At 35.3% G+C, this 17,456-nt stretch overlaps 1 protein-coding gene across 1 annotated transcript in view; it reads left to right on the forward strand.

Moving 5' to 3' along the window:
* Positions 1–12,982, forward strand: part of LOC122045552 (nuclear pore complex protein NUP54-like) — a 29,507-nt gene extending 16,525 nt beyond the window's left edge. The window contains exons 5-9 of the mRNA XM_042605818.1: positions 8,001–8,066; positions 12,016–12,102; positions 12,188–12,289; positions 12,373–12,522; positions 12,587–12,982. Coding sequence (XP_042461752.1) covers positions 8,001–8,066; positions 12,016–12,102; positions 12,188–12,289; positions 12,373–12,522; positions 12,587–12,721 — 540 coding nt within the window. The 3' untranslated portion in view covers positions 12,722–12,982. The remainder of the gene's footprint in view (positions 1–8,000; positions 8,067–12,015; positions 12,103–12,187; positions 12,290–12,372; positions 12,523–12,586) is intronic.
* Positions 12,983–17,456: the final 4,474 nt, after the last annotated feature.

Consider the following 17,456-nt stretch of genomic DNA (forward strand, 5'->3'; position numbering starts at 1 on the left):
GGACATTTATTCTTATTGTGTCCTATTTCTTTGCACAGAAACCATATTATTTTATCTTTATTTTTAATAGACAAAGTTATACTTGTGAAGTTCTCGGCAGTTCTCTCCTTAATTCTTGGTGATGTAGATTCTGGTTCATCCTTTTCTTTTTCTGATAAGGTAGATGCTCTGTTGATCTCAACTTCCTCTTCTAGATCCTCCTTTGTGCTTTTGTTCTAGTTTCAATGGATTCTCATGTATCTTGATTAATCTCATCTATAGATTTAATGCATTTTTGAATATACCTATTATGCACAAGATATCGTTAGACACATTATCGATTGATCCACAAAAAACCTGTCATATAGTGAGGCGGGCCGACCCGCCATCTTGGCGGGTTGGGAAATCCCCAACCTAACCCAAGGCGGGTTACTAGTTAGGTGCGCCAACGCACGAGCTCATCCAAAAATTAACAAAAAAAAATAGACAATGTTGAAATGTTTAAGTTTGGATCGTGGATTAGACGACTCAAACTCACGAGATCATTGGGTTTTTCCATTTTAGTTTTAAATTTTAGAAGATTTTTTTTTCTCAAACCACGGGCCAACTCGGAGCCCACCATGGGTCGATCAATCGACGTAGGTCGCGGGCCCAGGCAGGTCGATCTGTTTGAATCCGTCTTAAAATGAATTAATAAAGTCTCAATCTAACTTACTTAAATTGTTTAGCAAGGCAGGCCAACCCGACAGACCTAATCCGATGGCCCCAATCCTCTATTATTAATTAATAGATTAATTACCTTATCGTTTGCCTTTGAATCTGATCCTTTGTGTATTGACTTTTCTTACAACTTTGCCTTGTCTTTTGGTGGTTTAAAGCTTCTCATCAAAATGACTCAATCTTTAAAATTTACCTTGATGAAATATTCCATTTTCGACCTTCAATAATTGAAATTCTCTATTTCGGATAGTCCTGGTTCGTTAATGTTGTAGCCGAGTTTGAGTTGTACTTCCTGTGAGGAACTAGATGCGCTAAACACGCAAACACGCAGCGGAAAATACTAGTTCCTCCAGAAGATCCATGTGAAAGGAAAAAGAAATTACTACATATACTAAGCTTTCTAACATGATAGTATTAAACCTTTGTAGCGTGTTCACGGACTCCCGACAGCTCGGATCAAAACACGATCTCACGTTCGCGCCTCTACGATATCCACACGAACAAGCGTTCGTTTGTCTCACAAACTCACAAGTTGGAGATGAAACCACCTAAGGTTGTGCTAGCAACCTTAAGAAGGTTTCGACCAAGAGGAGAGGAGAGGAGAGGAAGAGGAAGAAGCTAAAAATGAAGAAGTTCTAAAAATTGAGAGGAAAAATGACTTAAGTATTTTCATCCAATGAAAACACCTAATGTGCATTAATTCCATTAATGAGTCTTAATGATCATTCACTCTCCATTAAGGACACATTTGAAAACCTCTCATTTTAAATTTAAATTTCGAAAATTAAATGACATGATTCATTGAATTCGAAATTCAATGAATTTCTTCATTAAGTCTCACTTGAGTCTAACTCAAGTCTCCTCACTTGAGTCTAACTCAAGTCCAATTCACTTGAGTCTAACTCAAGTCTAATTCATTCGAGTCTTACTCAATTAATCTCATACAATTCAAATTCAATGGATCACATTTCATTAATTTGAATTGACTCCTTGAGTCCAGTTTGAATTGGACTTAATCCAACTATTAGATCCAATTGAGTCTAACTCAATAAGTCCAATTCCAATGATTCATCATATGAATTCATCTCCAAATCTACTTGTTCTTTTAGTGTGACCTAATAGGTTCTCGTAACGTTGGCAATGTATCTAAGGAGGCGCTTGGTTCGGGTAAGGGAATGGGAAAGGATATGGGATTGATTACAAATATTAATGAAATGGGAATAATACCCATACCCCTCATATTAGTGGGGAATGGCCCATTCCTCTATTTAGAGGAATGAATCCGTGGGTCCCACCTTCATTTTCCCAAACCAAGCACAAGTTTCATTCCATTCCCATTCCAAACCCCCCAAACAAGCATCCCCTAAATCAACATTTAGATACATAAGCAATGAGTGACATCTAGCAAGACATCATTGCTACGCAAGTGACGAGAAAGTCGAGATCCGACCTAACCTGTCCGTGGCTATTATCTTATATGAATTGGTCCCTCTATCCTTGATATCTAGGTTGATCAATGAGGCATAGACCGTGTCATCCGTGTCATCCTCTTATCAACCTTTGTATTTCTTGATCTCTAAGTAGACACACTCAATTAAATAAGCTCAATATCTCATATTGACTCATTTGCGCATGGCCATGCTTTCTTGTGTCCTACTAATCAAGGGGTTTACAGATATCGCTTCCGTCATATGGAAGGGATAGATCCCATCTACATCACTCATATCCCTCCGCATAATTCATTGCATACCCAGTGATCGACTTTATTGTCCACCTTGTTACAGATGACGTTTGCCGATACCAAAGTACACAACTCCTTATGTAGGGAACCGTAGTGATTTCAGGTCAAAGGACTATTCATACCAATAGTCACATGAGAATGTTTATGACACTCATATAACGATCCATGAAACATTCTCATGGCGGGTCAGTCAGTATATAATTCTCTAATATATACCCATGTGTCATTCTGTATCTCATATCCATGACTTGTGAGATCAAGTCATCCGTTGACCTACATGCTAGTCTCAACACATTAATATTGTCCTTGTATATTAATGCTCGACTAGGAATAGTTAAGAGTAATGTTCTCTACAATATCTCACTATCAATTCAACCAATTGATATACTGTAGATAAGAACCTATTACCCAAAGACATTATTATACTTATTCAATTGGCACTGAACTAAAATAAATATAATAACCAACTTTGTCTTTTATTAATAATGATATATGATACAATAATGTGCCTTTTACAATCATCTCATAATTGGTACTAGGGCTAATACTAACACTTCCATCGTCCTATTCTTTTACAATAAAAAGAACAGAACAAAAACAAACCACTAAAGTTAAAAAATAAAAAAATTGAATTGCAAACTGATTCTGCTAATTTTATTGCTTGAATGAGAGTAAAGCCTCTTCAAAGCGACCTGCTCTGATACAATTGTAGGATGGAGTGTGTTGTTTATTTCATCACTTTTTTGTCAATTGTGCTTATCTACAATTTAGTATGTAGTGGAAATATACAATGCAAATAATAAAAAATAAACCACAATGAGAATACCAGGATTTACTTGGTTCTGTAGCCCCCAAGGTTCCTATTCCACGACCTATATCTCTAGCACGAGTAATTATCTTTCTCCTTTTCAAAAATTCTTTGTAAGTGGAAAAAACTTTTACTAGTCCTATCTTTATAACATTAGCACAATACAAAAGGTTTTAAAAATATAACGATATTGGAAATTAGTCTTTATAGAATTTGATCCCTTCTAAAAACCCTGAATGTAGCAGCACTCGTCTTGACACTTCTTAGATCTCACTAACAGTAGAGTCATTGATAGCTTTGGATGTAAAAATGAATGTTGAGTTCTTTTTTTCGAGATATGCTCGGAAACCTTTTATAAAAGTTTTTCGATGAACCGATCCTCTTGTAAATCAAGATCTTGGCCGTGAGTTTAGACCTATTCTTCCAAGTCATTTATTTTTTTTGATCGTTTGATCCGTTCGGTCTACCAAACACCTTTTTTGATCATCTTTTTTCTCTAATCCTTTCGGTTGACTAGAGTATTTTTCAAGTGATTGAAAATTAAAATAAAACAAAAATAACTTTATGCAAACTTAGGATTTGAATTTGTGACCTCTTGCAAACAAGACATGTGCTAACTAGTTGAGCTACAGAACCTTTAGTTCAAAATTCCATGAATAATTTATTTAACTAATTCATCCATGAGTCAACTTTGACTTTGTAGAATTTTAACCTTGTCTAGTATCTTAATCGACGTACTAGAATTTCTCCTTGCTTAAAGACTCTTCACCTCTAGGATTTCACTTATTGCCCAACTTTATAATGCCATGAGTTCCACTTGCCCAACCTCTAGGGCTTCCATATTTGACTAAAGTTTTCTTCTTTAGGACTTCTCTCTTGCCAAACATCCGACCTCCCTTTGACCTATTTGGACTTTACACCTACCTAGATTCACTCTTTAAGGGTTTCCTACAACTTGCTAGGACTTTTACCTTGCCAAGTATTCGGTCTCCTTTGACCTGCTTTGACATCACACCTACCTAGAGTTCATTTCTCTAGGATTTCCCATCTTATCTAACATGTAGTCTCTTGTGACCTGCCAGGACTTACACCAACTACCAAGCATCTTGGCACTTTTAACTTGTTTGGATTTTACACTTATTAACTCTTAGTTAATAATGACTGAAGGTAGATTGTTCTAATAATCTCCCTCTTATACTTATTCAAATGTATTGATCAAACATTAAAACCGTAAACTAGAAGTCCATTGTACCAATATTTTCTTAGTTTTTACAAGTGTATAATAACTTATAGTTTATTTATTTTTTTGCCACTCTTGAACTTTCTCATTCCACCTCTAATATTTTTTATTTGGCGGGTTAAGTCGAGTTAAGGCGAGTATGCTCTTGGCCACCGTATTCAAATTTGATGCCATCTTATCTCATGTCGAGTTAAGTTGCCATGTATTTCTCCATATACTTGTGCTTTTACCTTCTCCTTAAAAATACTTTGCTTTCCATCCTTTAACTTCCATTATTTGATCTTAGGAACAATGCACGTTTCTCTTTTATTGCTACTATTCTTGAGGCACATATTTAATAACATTAATTTATGTTGGGTGGTTAAGTTTTCTCAAAGGATAACTTTACAATTTTTTGAATCTCTTTTCTTGAATATAAGAAAGTCAATTTGCAACTTATTATTCTCATTTTTTAACATAACCAGGTATTCTCTCTTATTGAAAAAATTTTAGTTAATAAGTTCATAAGCCATCACTAAATCTAATATAATTTTTCTTTCCTCATTTTTTGGTCCAAAATCATGATCCCATGCACCTTATCATATTTCTCATTTATTACTCCTATAAGCTCATTTAAATCTCCTATTGAAATCATCTCATTTGTTGAAATTGTTTATACTACCTTATCTAGATTTTTCCTAATTTAGTTTTGATGTCTTCATCTATTTATGCTTGAGATGCATATATGCTAATTGTATTAATAGTTTTTTTTTGTTACCACTATCGGGAGAGTCATAATCATATCTTCCTAACTATTGCTACTTTCTCTCTTACGAGCTATCTATAAGAATACTTACTCCATTATTCATTTTACTCTTTTCTGTGTTTCTTGACTTAAAAAACTGAGTTTTCTATCATTTTTACCTTCTTACATACCCATTTTATTTCTTTGAAGTATAAAACATTAATTTTTCTTCTGATCATCGTATTCACTACCTTCATTGCTTTTCTAATGAGCATTCTTATGTTTCATGTTCCAAATATAAGACAATCAATATTCCTATAATATTTGCTTATCTAATTTAGGGTGTGAAAACTCTTGCATATTGAATACTATGCTCAAATTCTCATTGAGATATAGTGATTCTTGTATAGATGTTGCATTCGAACACTATAATACGTTCATTAACATAATAGTTTGATGGGTCCATACATAATGCGTGCCTTTGTTTAATGTTGACCGACAACCTAACACAACCTTCCTTTATTCAGGCTTAGGACTAGGTATGACGGAGTTTTTTTTTCATGAGCAGAATTACTTTACACATAAATATTTTTTGGTATTTATATGGATACTAAAATAGTCTATTTTTGTAGAATGATTTTAGGTTTCATTACTTCTTATTTAACCTTATAAATTATTTTCAAGATCTTTATTTTAACTTTATGCATAGGGAAATCAATTTCATTGATCAGATGGACTTATTTACAAGGTTCAAATATTGACTTTTTCAATAAGATTATCCACTGAGCTTAATTTTGCAGTGACAACACTACTATATTTACCGCCTAGTTGCTAGATCACTTATGAGTTATTATTTTTAGTTCTTCTCAAGCCTAGGAGTTGCAAACGTTAATTGCTTCATTTACGAGATAGACTCTATGCTTCATAATTGATGGTTCAAAAATCTTGACCCTTAACGGGTCAAGATTTACAATTTGGAATTGCCTGTTATGGTTCGGGTTATGGTTCGGGTCATGGTTCACTGCCGGTTCAATGGTCGATTTATTATATTTTATTTTATTTTATTTTTAAAATATCAGCTCCAATGAAGAAGGCAAATGGGTTGATTTATAAATGAAAAATGACTTGAATGAAAAGGTGTAACAATCCCATTGGTAAATTCAAGACAAATGGATTTGTTTACATTGAATGACGTTTAATGTTATAAATATTATTGAATGAGGCACATCTATTTTAAGGAAAGCCTCTTTGTTCTTCACTAAGTTTGCATTTTTAATTCTATATTTAAGTTTATTTATGTGTTTTTATCAACAAAAGGAATGACCAAGGAATTCATTCTTTATTCTTTTCTCTCCAACTATCTAATCAAGTAAAACATTTCTATCTCTCTTCCTATGATTTCTCTCTACAAATTTTTATCCTCCATTTCATCACACTCTTCCGTTGAATGTCACTATTTTATAATTATCATCGCTTTTACTATAATAATGTATCATAAACCACTAAACCAATTGTTTTTTATCTAACATTAACATTATTATATTTTAGTGTCATGAGATATTTATATATCACACAAGTTATATCTTTTGATCAATTTTGTATGCTTGGTGGTAGGCTCACTAAAATTTTATTTTTGAACAAATTATTGATGAACATATCATACAAGTTAATGTTCTTCATAAACTCAATAAGTTAGATGTTGGATGGATAAAAAAAAATAAAATAAGACCAACGAGGGATCTGCTAAGAGAACTAAATGGGATGAAAAAATTGAATGAGTTGAAAGTGGAATAGTTCCACATTGAAAAAATCGAGGCAAATGGGTTGGAAAATTAGTTCCAATAAAACTGTGAACTAGCCTTGCATTGAAAAAGGCAAATGCATTGATTTACATTGAATCAAACTATTAAAATGTTATGAATATTATTGAATGAGTTGAAAGTGGAATAGTCCCACGTTGGAAAATTCGAGGCAAATGGGTTGGAAAATTAGTTCCAATAAAAATGTGAACTAGCGTCACATTGATAAAGGCAAATGAGTTGGTTTACATTGAATCACACTATTAAAATGTTTTTGAATATTATTGAATGAGACTCTTTATTGATTGAAAAAATCTAGACTGTTAAAAAAAAAAAATCATCCAATGTTTTTTTTAGTGTAAACTGACAATTCAAACCGTGGGTCTATTGTGAGGTTGCCTTGGAAGGGGAGCTGTGGTTTTTTTGAGGGTGGCTTCTCTACATTGCATTTTCATTGGGACTTGACTTTTAAAAAGACTGTCAATCTCAATTTATTTATTTATAAATAAAAGAAAATAGGTTAATATGGGCATCTTCTAAGTTCTAAGTCCATATTTACAGTTAGACAAAACTAAAGTCGTGAGTTCTATGGATACTAAAAAAACACTATTAAAAATGATTTTAAGATATGGCCTAAATATTACTTGCGATCTAGTCTACATAAAGAGGTCAATGAAGGATAAGAATTATGTAGTCAACATAGTCAACATCAAATAGTTTGATTGTTTATGTAGAATTTAGATGATGTGTATGGACCTATAATTATTCTCTTTCTTACATCTACTTTTTCTATGTTATTTAGTTATAAATAAAATTTGAAGAATTCGTATGATTGATCTATATCTAAGCAAGAATCATGAAGAAGTAAATCACTTCTTGTCCTGAAATTATCTTTAAATTTTCTGATTATTCTGTTTTGAATGCCATTTTTCCTATGATTATCTTATATAATTTTAAATGTCTGTGATAATGTGTTTGTATTCCTGCAGCTTCAGGATGAAGTTATTATTTCGGATGCTGAGAGGCTGAAAATGACACAAGCTAATGTCAAGCTAGTTAGTCTCAACAATTTTTGGTAACTAGTAAATTTTTTTGGTAAATTGCACTAAGTGCCCATAGAAAATTTTGATGCATGAAATTTTAAAAAATTTCAAATTGTTCTCTGCACACTGATCGATCTATCATTCATTCACTGACTAAATGTCACCCAGCATTTTTGTGTATCATTTTCATCCATGTTAGCAAATATTTAATTTGATTGTAATTAAAAATTTGAAAACTCCTATACATTACTCTTGACGTACCACCACCAATCTGTTCACCATTGCACATGCCACTCTTTGTTGATCTTTCTTGCTAAGAATGTTGGCCCATATCACTTGATACTAGTGAACAAGGGGTGTGCTTTCACCTTATGCCAATATGTTGGGTCCTTGAGCAAGAGTGATAAAGTTGTCACGAAGCTAGAATGGCTTATCAATGGCAGAGAAAAGGGGGTGTCAGAAGGGGTGCAAATCATCTTAGAGTAGAAGGGGATGGACATAAGAATGGGGTTTTAGCATTCAAAGGGTGAAATTGGTAACTAAAAGTGATAGCTTATAGCATGCAATTGATCTATAGTCATTTGCCCCCGTCATTCATAAATAGATCCTTAAGCTTCTCAACCTCCCATAATTAGTTCCCATTTTTCGTGATCAATTTTCTTTCAACCAAAAACCCTTAGGAATTTCATTAGCCCCAAGGAGCATTCCATCTTAGGGATGGCAATTGACCTGCCTTGATGAGAACCTGCATGAAACCCACCCTCTTCCCCATGACAAGATTGAGCATGTTGGCTGGGCTTGATCCTGTCCCACATAAGAAGAGGGGTAGGGCAGGGTTTGGGAGGAAGGATTGTATGAATAGCTACTCCTGGACCCAAATGAGAGGTTAAATCCTCACCCCTCCCCTTCCCCCAATAGCGATTCCTACTCTTCTTCGGTGGTCTCCTTGTTATATAGGAGATTAGCAGTGACAACTTCTAATACAGTTCAATCTTCAAGCTAACTTTAGCCCTTTTGTTGATAAAAGTGCTTGGCTCATAATCTTTCCAACTTTGAAGCCTTGATTATTAGTGTTCCCCCATTTATATAACCCCCTTCCAAGTAGGTGATATATCTTATAGAAGAGCATGGCCTTGCTAAGAAGATGATAACGACCTTCTCTAGTTAAGATCCCCCATGCAGAAGAAAGTAAAAAGAGGCAGAGAAGAGGGTAAGAGAAGAATGGGGAAATAAGAGGTTGAAAGGCTTAGGCTGTCATTACTTCGAACAAGAAAAGGGGGGGAGTGAAAAGAAAGGAGAGAACAGATAAGGAGGAAAAAATATTGAAGGTTGATTTCCTTGTGATAGGTAGGAGGAAAATGGTATTGGGGTATAAGGATAAAATTACCCATTAGTCATCTCTTTTTGGTTGCAGTTAGCATCAACAATCTTTTTCATGATCACCAAATTACCCATCAGCCTTCCCTCTCCTTTAAGGGCACAGTCGAGCTGACAGACTCAACTGCAAGCACTGACCATGGTGGTGGTGTTACCTATGAAGAGCCACACAAGTACTTGCAACAACGTCAAATTGTGCTACCCTTGGAAGTTGGCTGGTCAATCATTGTGATAAAGTCAGCTCTCCTGAAGGACATCATCATATCAGCATTATCAAAATAGCTAATGTTGATCTTTTTATTTGGGTTCTTAGTATGCACAGTGGTGAGGAACATCAGTGAGGGTTGGGGGAAGAAAGACATTAATTCGTTGATGTAATGGGTGGTGAGTATGTATGTTTAAGGGGGTAAGACAAGGCAAAAAAAGCCAAGGGTGACATGGAGTGGTCAGTAGCCCAGGTGATTCAATAGGGTTAGGTGTGTAATGGATGGAGGAGGTGCAATGTGTGTAGATGGCCATGCAACAGTAGTATTAGAGCAAAACAGTGAGCAAAAATAGTCCAAATCCCTTCCATGATGTCTTTGGTGTAGTATCCCTTTTGCGATTCGTCAAAGTAATTGACGCAAAGGGGCATTTGTATAGTTGAAATTTCTCTTCTGAAGTAATTATAACCTTAGCGCTGAGTGTTGACAAGTGACCTTTCAATGAGTAGTGCCAATGTGTTAAGGGGAAGTGATGTGGTATGGGTGAAAATCATTAGCCTTGGGTGTGACAGGCCAATGAAAAATAATGAGAGAAGACAAAAATAATTCAATATTTATATACATAATTTTATAAGGTGCAGGGCTAACTAAACTCTATAAAAAATTAACTTATAACATAAAAGTTATTAATATCTTTGAAAAAAAAATTCTACATGTTGCCTTTTTATATATTCTATCATGTCATAACATTTTTGCACTTTACCCCTATTAATCTTGTTTCAGATCGGGGCTAATATTGCCAGCTTTAATAAGATCAAGGATCAAAATTTCGTTCCGTGCTGCTCGGCAAAGACAAAATTTGCCGTTCTGCTTGACGCATGAAACCTTATTTCGTTCGTCACAATAGCGACAGGAGGAATCACGTCGTGTTCGTCGCGCGTGCAACGCCAACCAAGAATCGCGAGGTAGACGAAGGCAACCTTTAAGCGAGGAGGCAGCTGCGAAGCGACGAGGTAGCAGCAAGCGTCACTCTTTGAATAGGTATGAGTTTAATTTGCCCTAAATGCGAGCTGAGGCTCACCGAAGGCGAGGGAAGCTCACTTGGAAGAGTCACGGGACCTCCGATCATCTTCGCAGAACTACAGAAGATTCGAAGGCGTTGCAGGCGGGGCCGGAGGCGTTGCAGGCGGGGCCGAGGCGTCGCGGGATGCTTCCGGCGCCACTGAAAGCATTGTCGGACGCCTCACCTGTTGCCTCCAGCGTCGCCCGACGCCTCGCGTCCGCTCGCGGGAGCCCTCCAGTGCGGCGCCTGTGTTTGCGTTTTTATTCTTTGTGAAGTTCGTGAGAAAATAAATCCCAGCATTTATTTAATTAATTGAAAACTTTTCTAACTTGATATTTCAAACAGACTTTTCTAAACTCCGATTAAATTATCCCAATAAAATATAAAAAAATTTAAAAATAAAAAATTATTAATTAACATTTTGAAAAATTAGATTTATTGATTTAAATTTTATTTAAAAATTCTAAACAATTTTTTTAAAAATTCTAAAAAATCAGATTTATATTCTGATAATTTTTAAAAATTATTTTGTATTTTTTACTGTTTTACATAATTATTTAAATTATTTTTTAAATATATATTATTTAAATTAATAATTAAATTAATAAATAGTTAATTTATATAATTATTATATATAAAGTAGTATTTTTGTGTTAATTTATATACTTATTATAGATAATATTTTTTTATCTCTAGAGTTGACCTAAGCAGAATGTTGCAAGAACCAATACTTTCATTTGATTCACGCCGTTCCTTTTGGTATTAGTAATGTACATATTATGATGTATCAATCAAGCTTGGTATCAATTTTAATTAAAGTCTAGATCCATTTTCTTAAATGAAAACTATATTTAATTATTTTTTCAAACAATATTATGTTGTTCAATAATTGAGAATTTATATAAAATCAATATACAACTTATTTTTAAATTATACACAATAAACATATTTATCTAATAATTACTATATATATATATACCGAAACCGTATCGTTCTGGTCTGGAATCGAAATCTCGGCACGGGTCGAGATTCAAAACCTTGAATAAGGCTCATTTTTTGTTAGCCGAAAGATGCCACCCCAGGATGCTGATTGCAATACTGAATCCTTTCAGTCATGTCATAACACTTACGAGCTGGCCTCTATTAATCTTGTTTCAGATGGGGGCTAATATTGCCAGATTTAATAAGGACTTATTTCTTGTTATCCGAAATGTGTCACCTCAGGGTGATGAGTGCAAATTCTGAAACCTTTCAAGGGCACCTAGTACAGTTTACCCTTTCTTTACTTGGTTGTTGTAATTATATTGCTTTATTTCAGCTCCAAAGACATTTTCAAGCAGACAGTTTTCAGTGGATTCAAAGATTGAAACAGAAAGAACAAACACTTCTGAGGCGTCTTTTGAGGGTAGGAAATATTGTGTCCTTTTCATTATAGGAATGTAAATGATATAATCATATTTGTGACTGCACTAACATAGTATGTTGGAAAGGTTATGAGGATAGTGGAAGCTCTGGAGAGCAAGGGTTACAGGATACCTCTGATGAAAGGTGAAGCTGAACTGTCTGAGAAGTTGGCTGCAATCGCAAGACGAGTAGGCCATCTGTTTAAATCTCATCTATTTAATCTTTTTTTCCCCGAACGTTCTTACTGAAATGGCATTTGATTCACTTGAAGCTGAAAGGTCCTGGAACAGAGTTATCGAGCAGAGTACATAATCTTCTTTCTATAACCCGCATGCGCGCTAACTCTGGTGATTTCAGAGATTCCATCCATATTCTAGGGTCAGCAAAGTTGCAGGAGCAAAGCCTTTGTGACTTGCAAGAGGTAAGGTTTTGTAGCTTCATATGTTATCGTCCTCTTCAATAATTTTTCATTATTCTTTTGGTAGGCACTTCAACAAGAAAATGAAGCGATTGCTAGGTTGGGCAATGTCTTGAAGCGAGATGTGAGAGATTTGGAGATCATCATGTCTGAGGGCACGGATATGTTGGAAGATGGTAGGCACATTTGGAAGATCCAATAGTTTATACTTAGTGTTCCCCCAAAATTGACTTTACTGCTAGGAGGCAGCAGAAGGAAATGAAATCAGACTGTACAGTGATGAAGAGGATGAAAGTATTCTAATTCAACTCAGCTAAACATCCTTGTATTTTGACAATACATTTTTCACTTCGGACCACTTCATTTTTTTTCGGCAAAAAGTTTCTAACATAGAGTTGACAAAGTCTTTGGCAATTCTATTAACAGAATTTTATCTACCATGATTCTGTTACACCTTTTTTTTATTTTCATTTTGGTCTATTTAAGATTTTTTGGAATCTTAGCCAAATAGTACGTTATGAATTCCCCTTGTGAAAATGCAATCTTTCTGTCATATGATAGATATCCTGCTAGTTGTTTCTGTTTGGTAGTTTGCGTTGTGCTAAATTTGTTTAAACATTTTTGGTTCGAGAATTTTTGGCCTAGTCGAAAAGCTACATGAGTTTTTAGTTTCTTATTATTGAGGTATTCTTAAAAAGGATTCGGCAGGTCACGGTCTTCGGGTAGTGGCTTGGACGTCACTCCTAGTAAGGAACGTGGCAATAGGAAATTTGTTGTGGATGTTTATAGCAAATTTTAATTTGTCTTCCAGTAAATGCAGTCAGAGGTACTCAAGTCAAGTTGAGGATCTAGCTTCACTTATTCCTATTGAACCAAGGTCAAAATGATTGGAAAAATCAGGCATTCACAACCAACAGTGAAGGATTCATTGAAAAGATAGATCAGCAATCCTTTTAAGAAATGAAATAAATTTCGTTTTATACATACGTGAGAAAGCTAACAAATAAAAGAACGAAGATGATTCTTCTTTCTTTTGTCAGTCAGGAATCATGTTTATCAAGGTCACGCACATTTTTGTTACTCCAACTGTCAGACCAAAGATAAGCAACTAGAAGGGGAAGGGTGAATATTTGTTGTCGATTTTTCTTTTGTGTTTTTATCTACAATGTGTTTTATAGATGATTATTCAAGATACGAATACATCTATTTGATGCGCCGTAAGTCTAAATACTTTGATAAGTTTAAAGAATATAGGGCTGATGTAAAGAAACGTCTTGGTAAAAGTATCAAGACACTACGGTCTGACCGTGGTGGCGAATACCTCTTTTGAGAGTTTAGGAATTATTTATCAGAAGCAGGGATCCAATCCCAATTGTCTGCACCTGGTACACCCCAACAGAATGATGTGGCAGAACGAAGGAATAGGATTCTTATGGAAATGGTTAGATCGATGATGAGTTATTCAGAATTACCAAATTCGTTTTGGGGATATGCTCTGGAAATAGCAGTGTACATTCTGAATATGATACCTTCTAAAATAGTTCCTTCTACTCCCATGGAATTATGGAATGGGCGTAAGCCTAGTCTAAATCATATCCGAATATGGGGTAGTTCAGCACATGTGCTGAAGGGAGATACTGACAAGTTGGAATCACGTACATAAGTGTGTCTGTTTGTGGGATATCCTAAGGGAACGAAAGGTGGTTTGTTTTACAATCCTAAAAATCTCATTGTTAGCACTAATGCTCGATTTTTATAGGAAGATTATGTAATAAACCATAAGCTCATAAGTGAAGTTGTTTTAGAAGAAATAAGAGAGGACATGTCTACTTTAGTACCACTAGTACAAGATGAAGTATCACAAGAAACTACAACACGTGTCACACAGGATACACAACCGCAGACAGTGTCTCGTTGTAGTGGGAGGGTTGTAAGGCAACCTGAAAGATTCATGTTTTTGGGAGAGTCTTCGGACTTGATCCCGGGTAAACATGAACCTGATCCCCGGTCATATGACGAAGCACTCCAAGATATAGATGCAGCATCTTGGCAAAAAACGATGAATTCTGAAATAAAATCCATGTATTCTAATAAGATATGGGAGCTTGTAGAACCACCTAATGGTGTAAAAGCCGTTGGATGCAAGTGGATCTACAAAAGGAAAAGAGGGACAGACGGGAAGGTAGAAACCTTCAAAGCAAGACTTGTTGCGAAAGGGTATACTCAGAAAGAGGGAATCAATTATGAGGAAACTTTTTCGCCGGTAGCTATGCTAAAATCTATTCAGATACTCTTATCCATTACTGCTCATATGGATTATGAGATTTGGTAAATGGATGTCAAGACAACTTTCCTTAATGGAAGTCTTGAAGAAAACATTCATATGAAGCAACCAGAGGGGCTCATTGAAAAGGGCAAAGAACATCTAGTATGTATGCTGAATTGGTCCATTTATGGACTGAAGCAAGCTTCAAGATCTTGGAACATCCTGTTTAACGAAGTAATCCAATCATACGAATTTATTCAGTGTCCGGATGAGTCTTGTGTATACAAGAAGTGTAACGGAAACGTGGTGGTATTTCTTGTACTATACGTAGATGATATTTTGTTAATTGGCAACAATGTCAAAGTGTTATCGAATGTAAGGGTATGGTTATCCAAAAAATTTGATATGAAGGACTTAGGAGAATGTGCACATATTCTTGGGATCAAAGTCATAAGGGATCACAAGAAAAGGATGTTGTGCCTATCCCAAGCATCATATATAGATACAATCCTTGCTCGTTTTAGCATGCAGAACTCAAGAATGTGCACATATTCTTACCTTTTAGGCATGGAGTAGCCTTATCTAAAGAGATGTCTCCGAAGACATCAAAGGAGATAGAGGAAATGAAGGCAGTTCCTTATACTTCGGCTGTAAGAAGCCTAATATATGCAATGCTGTGTACGAGACCGGATATCTATTTTGTCGTGGGCATGGTTAGCAGATATCAAAGTAACCCTGGATAGAGACATTAGACTGCTGTAAAACATATATTGAAGTACCTAAGAAGGACTCGAAATTATATGATAGTTTACCAAGCAGATGATTTACTCTCTGTGGGTTACACGGATTCGGATTTCCAATCAGATAGGGACAACAGTAAGTCTACATCAGACTATGTGTTTACTTTAGGAGGTGGAGCAATTGCATGGAGGAGTGTTAAGCAGAAATGCGTTTCAGACTCAACCATGAAAGCTGAGTATGTAGCAGCCTCTGAGGCAGCCAAAGAAGTTGTATGGCTCAGAAACTTCCTAATGGACTTAGATGTGATTCCTGGTTTGCCCAAAATCATCACAATTTATTGTGATAATAGAGGTGCAGTTGCAAACTCAAAGGAACCACGAGCCCATAAGGCAAGTAAACATATAGATCGCAAGTACCACCTGATACGAGACATCGTCAAGAGAGGAGAAGTTGTTGTCACCAAGATTGCATCAGCAGATAACCTGGCAGATCCTTTCACTAAGGCCCTTCCGGCGAAAGTTTTTGATCGGCATGTGGAGGGGATGAGAATTAGATGTATGACAGTTGATATGGCAGCTTAGTCTTTTAGTATAAGTGGGAGATTGTTAGAGTGTATACTAAAATCTTAGCTTTTGTAAACATTTATTTTTGAAATAAAAGAATCACATTGGTCAAATGTCTACATTTTATTTGTTAAGTGTAGTTGTTCAATTAATTTATATTGTAGATAACATGGTGTGTGGTGTCACACACAGAAGATCATGTTATCAGTTCTTTATAAATTATAAATAGTTGCTCACGACTAAGATGGAAAGGATCAAACCATTGGAATAGTCGTAGTGTAATTAGGTATTAGTTTATCTTGACTAATAAATTACACTAGTACACTCTAAGTGTATTGAGTAGGACCATTTTAGGTAAGTTCTTTTTATACTGACTTAATAAAAGAACTAGACCTTAGTTATTATGGAAGTGTGTGCTCTTAATTCTAATATAATAACAAGCACATATATTTAGTATTTATTTCTTTAACTTATCAAAGGGTGAGATTTAGCTTGATAAATCAATAGGCCCGATAAGTTGGGAAATGATATTACTTATAGTGTGTGTTGTTGATTATAGAAGGAAACTGTGTCCTAGTAAATCTAGGTTGAGAATGTCCCCAAGAGGAGCTCATAAGGATTGTCATGTTAAACCCTGCAGGTGGACTTAGTTCGACATGACAATGAGGTTGAGTAGTACTACTCTTGGACTTAGATATTAATTAAGTGAGTTGTCAGTAACTTACTTAATTAGTGGACATTCGTTATCTTAAACACAGGGAGACTAACACACTCATGATAAGAAAGAGAGCATAATGTCATTTGGGATTGGTGCGGTAGTGCAATAATAACTCTCTAGTGGAATGAGTTATTATTGATGAACTTGAGTTGTGTGTTCGGGGCGAACACGGGATACTCAAGCTCATCGGAAGGCCAAAACCAATTTCTCCTCTAGGTCCCTGTCGTAGACTCATAAAAGCCTCAAGTTCATCCATATAAAGCCCTTCTTGGTGTCCAAAAAGAGGGCCGACCGAAGGCTTGGTGACCAAGCAAGGGCCGGCCACCATCTTCTCTTAAGGGGGTCGGCCACAAACTTTGTAAAGGGGCCTACCACAATACTTCAAAGATGAGGGGGTGTTTTGAATTTTTAAAATCTTCTCTTTGTAGATATTTACAAGTTTTAAAAGAGATTTTTTAAAATATAAAACTTTCCTTATTTGAATTATGTCACATGGTTTAATAGATAGTTTAAAAGTTTTAAAACTTTCCTTTTTTAACCATCCACATGGTTTTAGAAAAAAGGAAGAGAAGTTTTAAATTTTAAATCTTTTAATTTTGAAACCATGGTTAAAAAAAGGAAATTTTAGAAGAGAAATTTTAAATTTTAA

Source organism: Zingiber officinale, chromosome 2B (assembly GCF_018446385.1).
Source record: "Zingiber officinale cultivar Zhangliang chromosome 2B, Zo_v1.1, whole genome shotgun sequence".
Classification (NCBI taxonomy): Eukaryota; Viridiplantae; Streptophyta; class Magnoliopsida; order Zingiberales; family Zingiberaceae; genus Zingiber; species Zingiber officinale.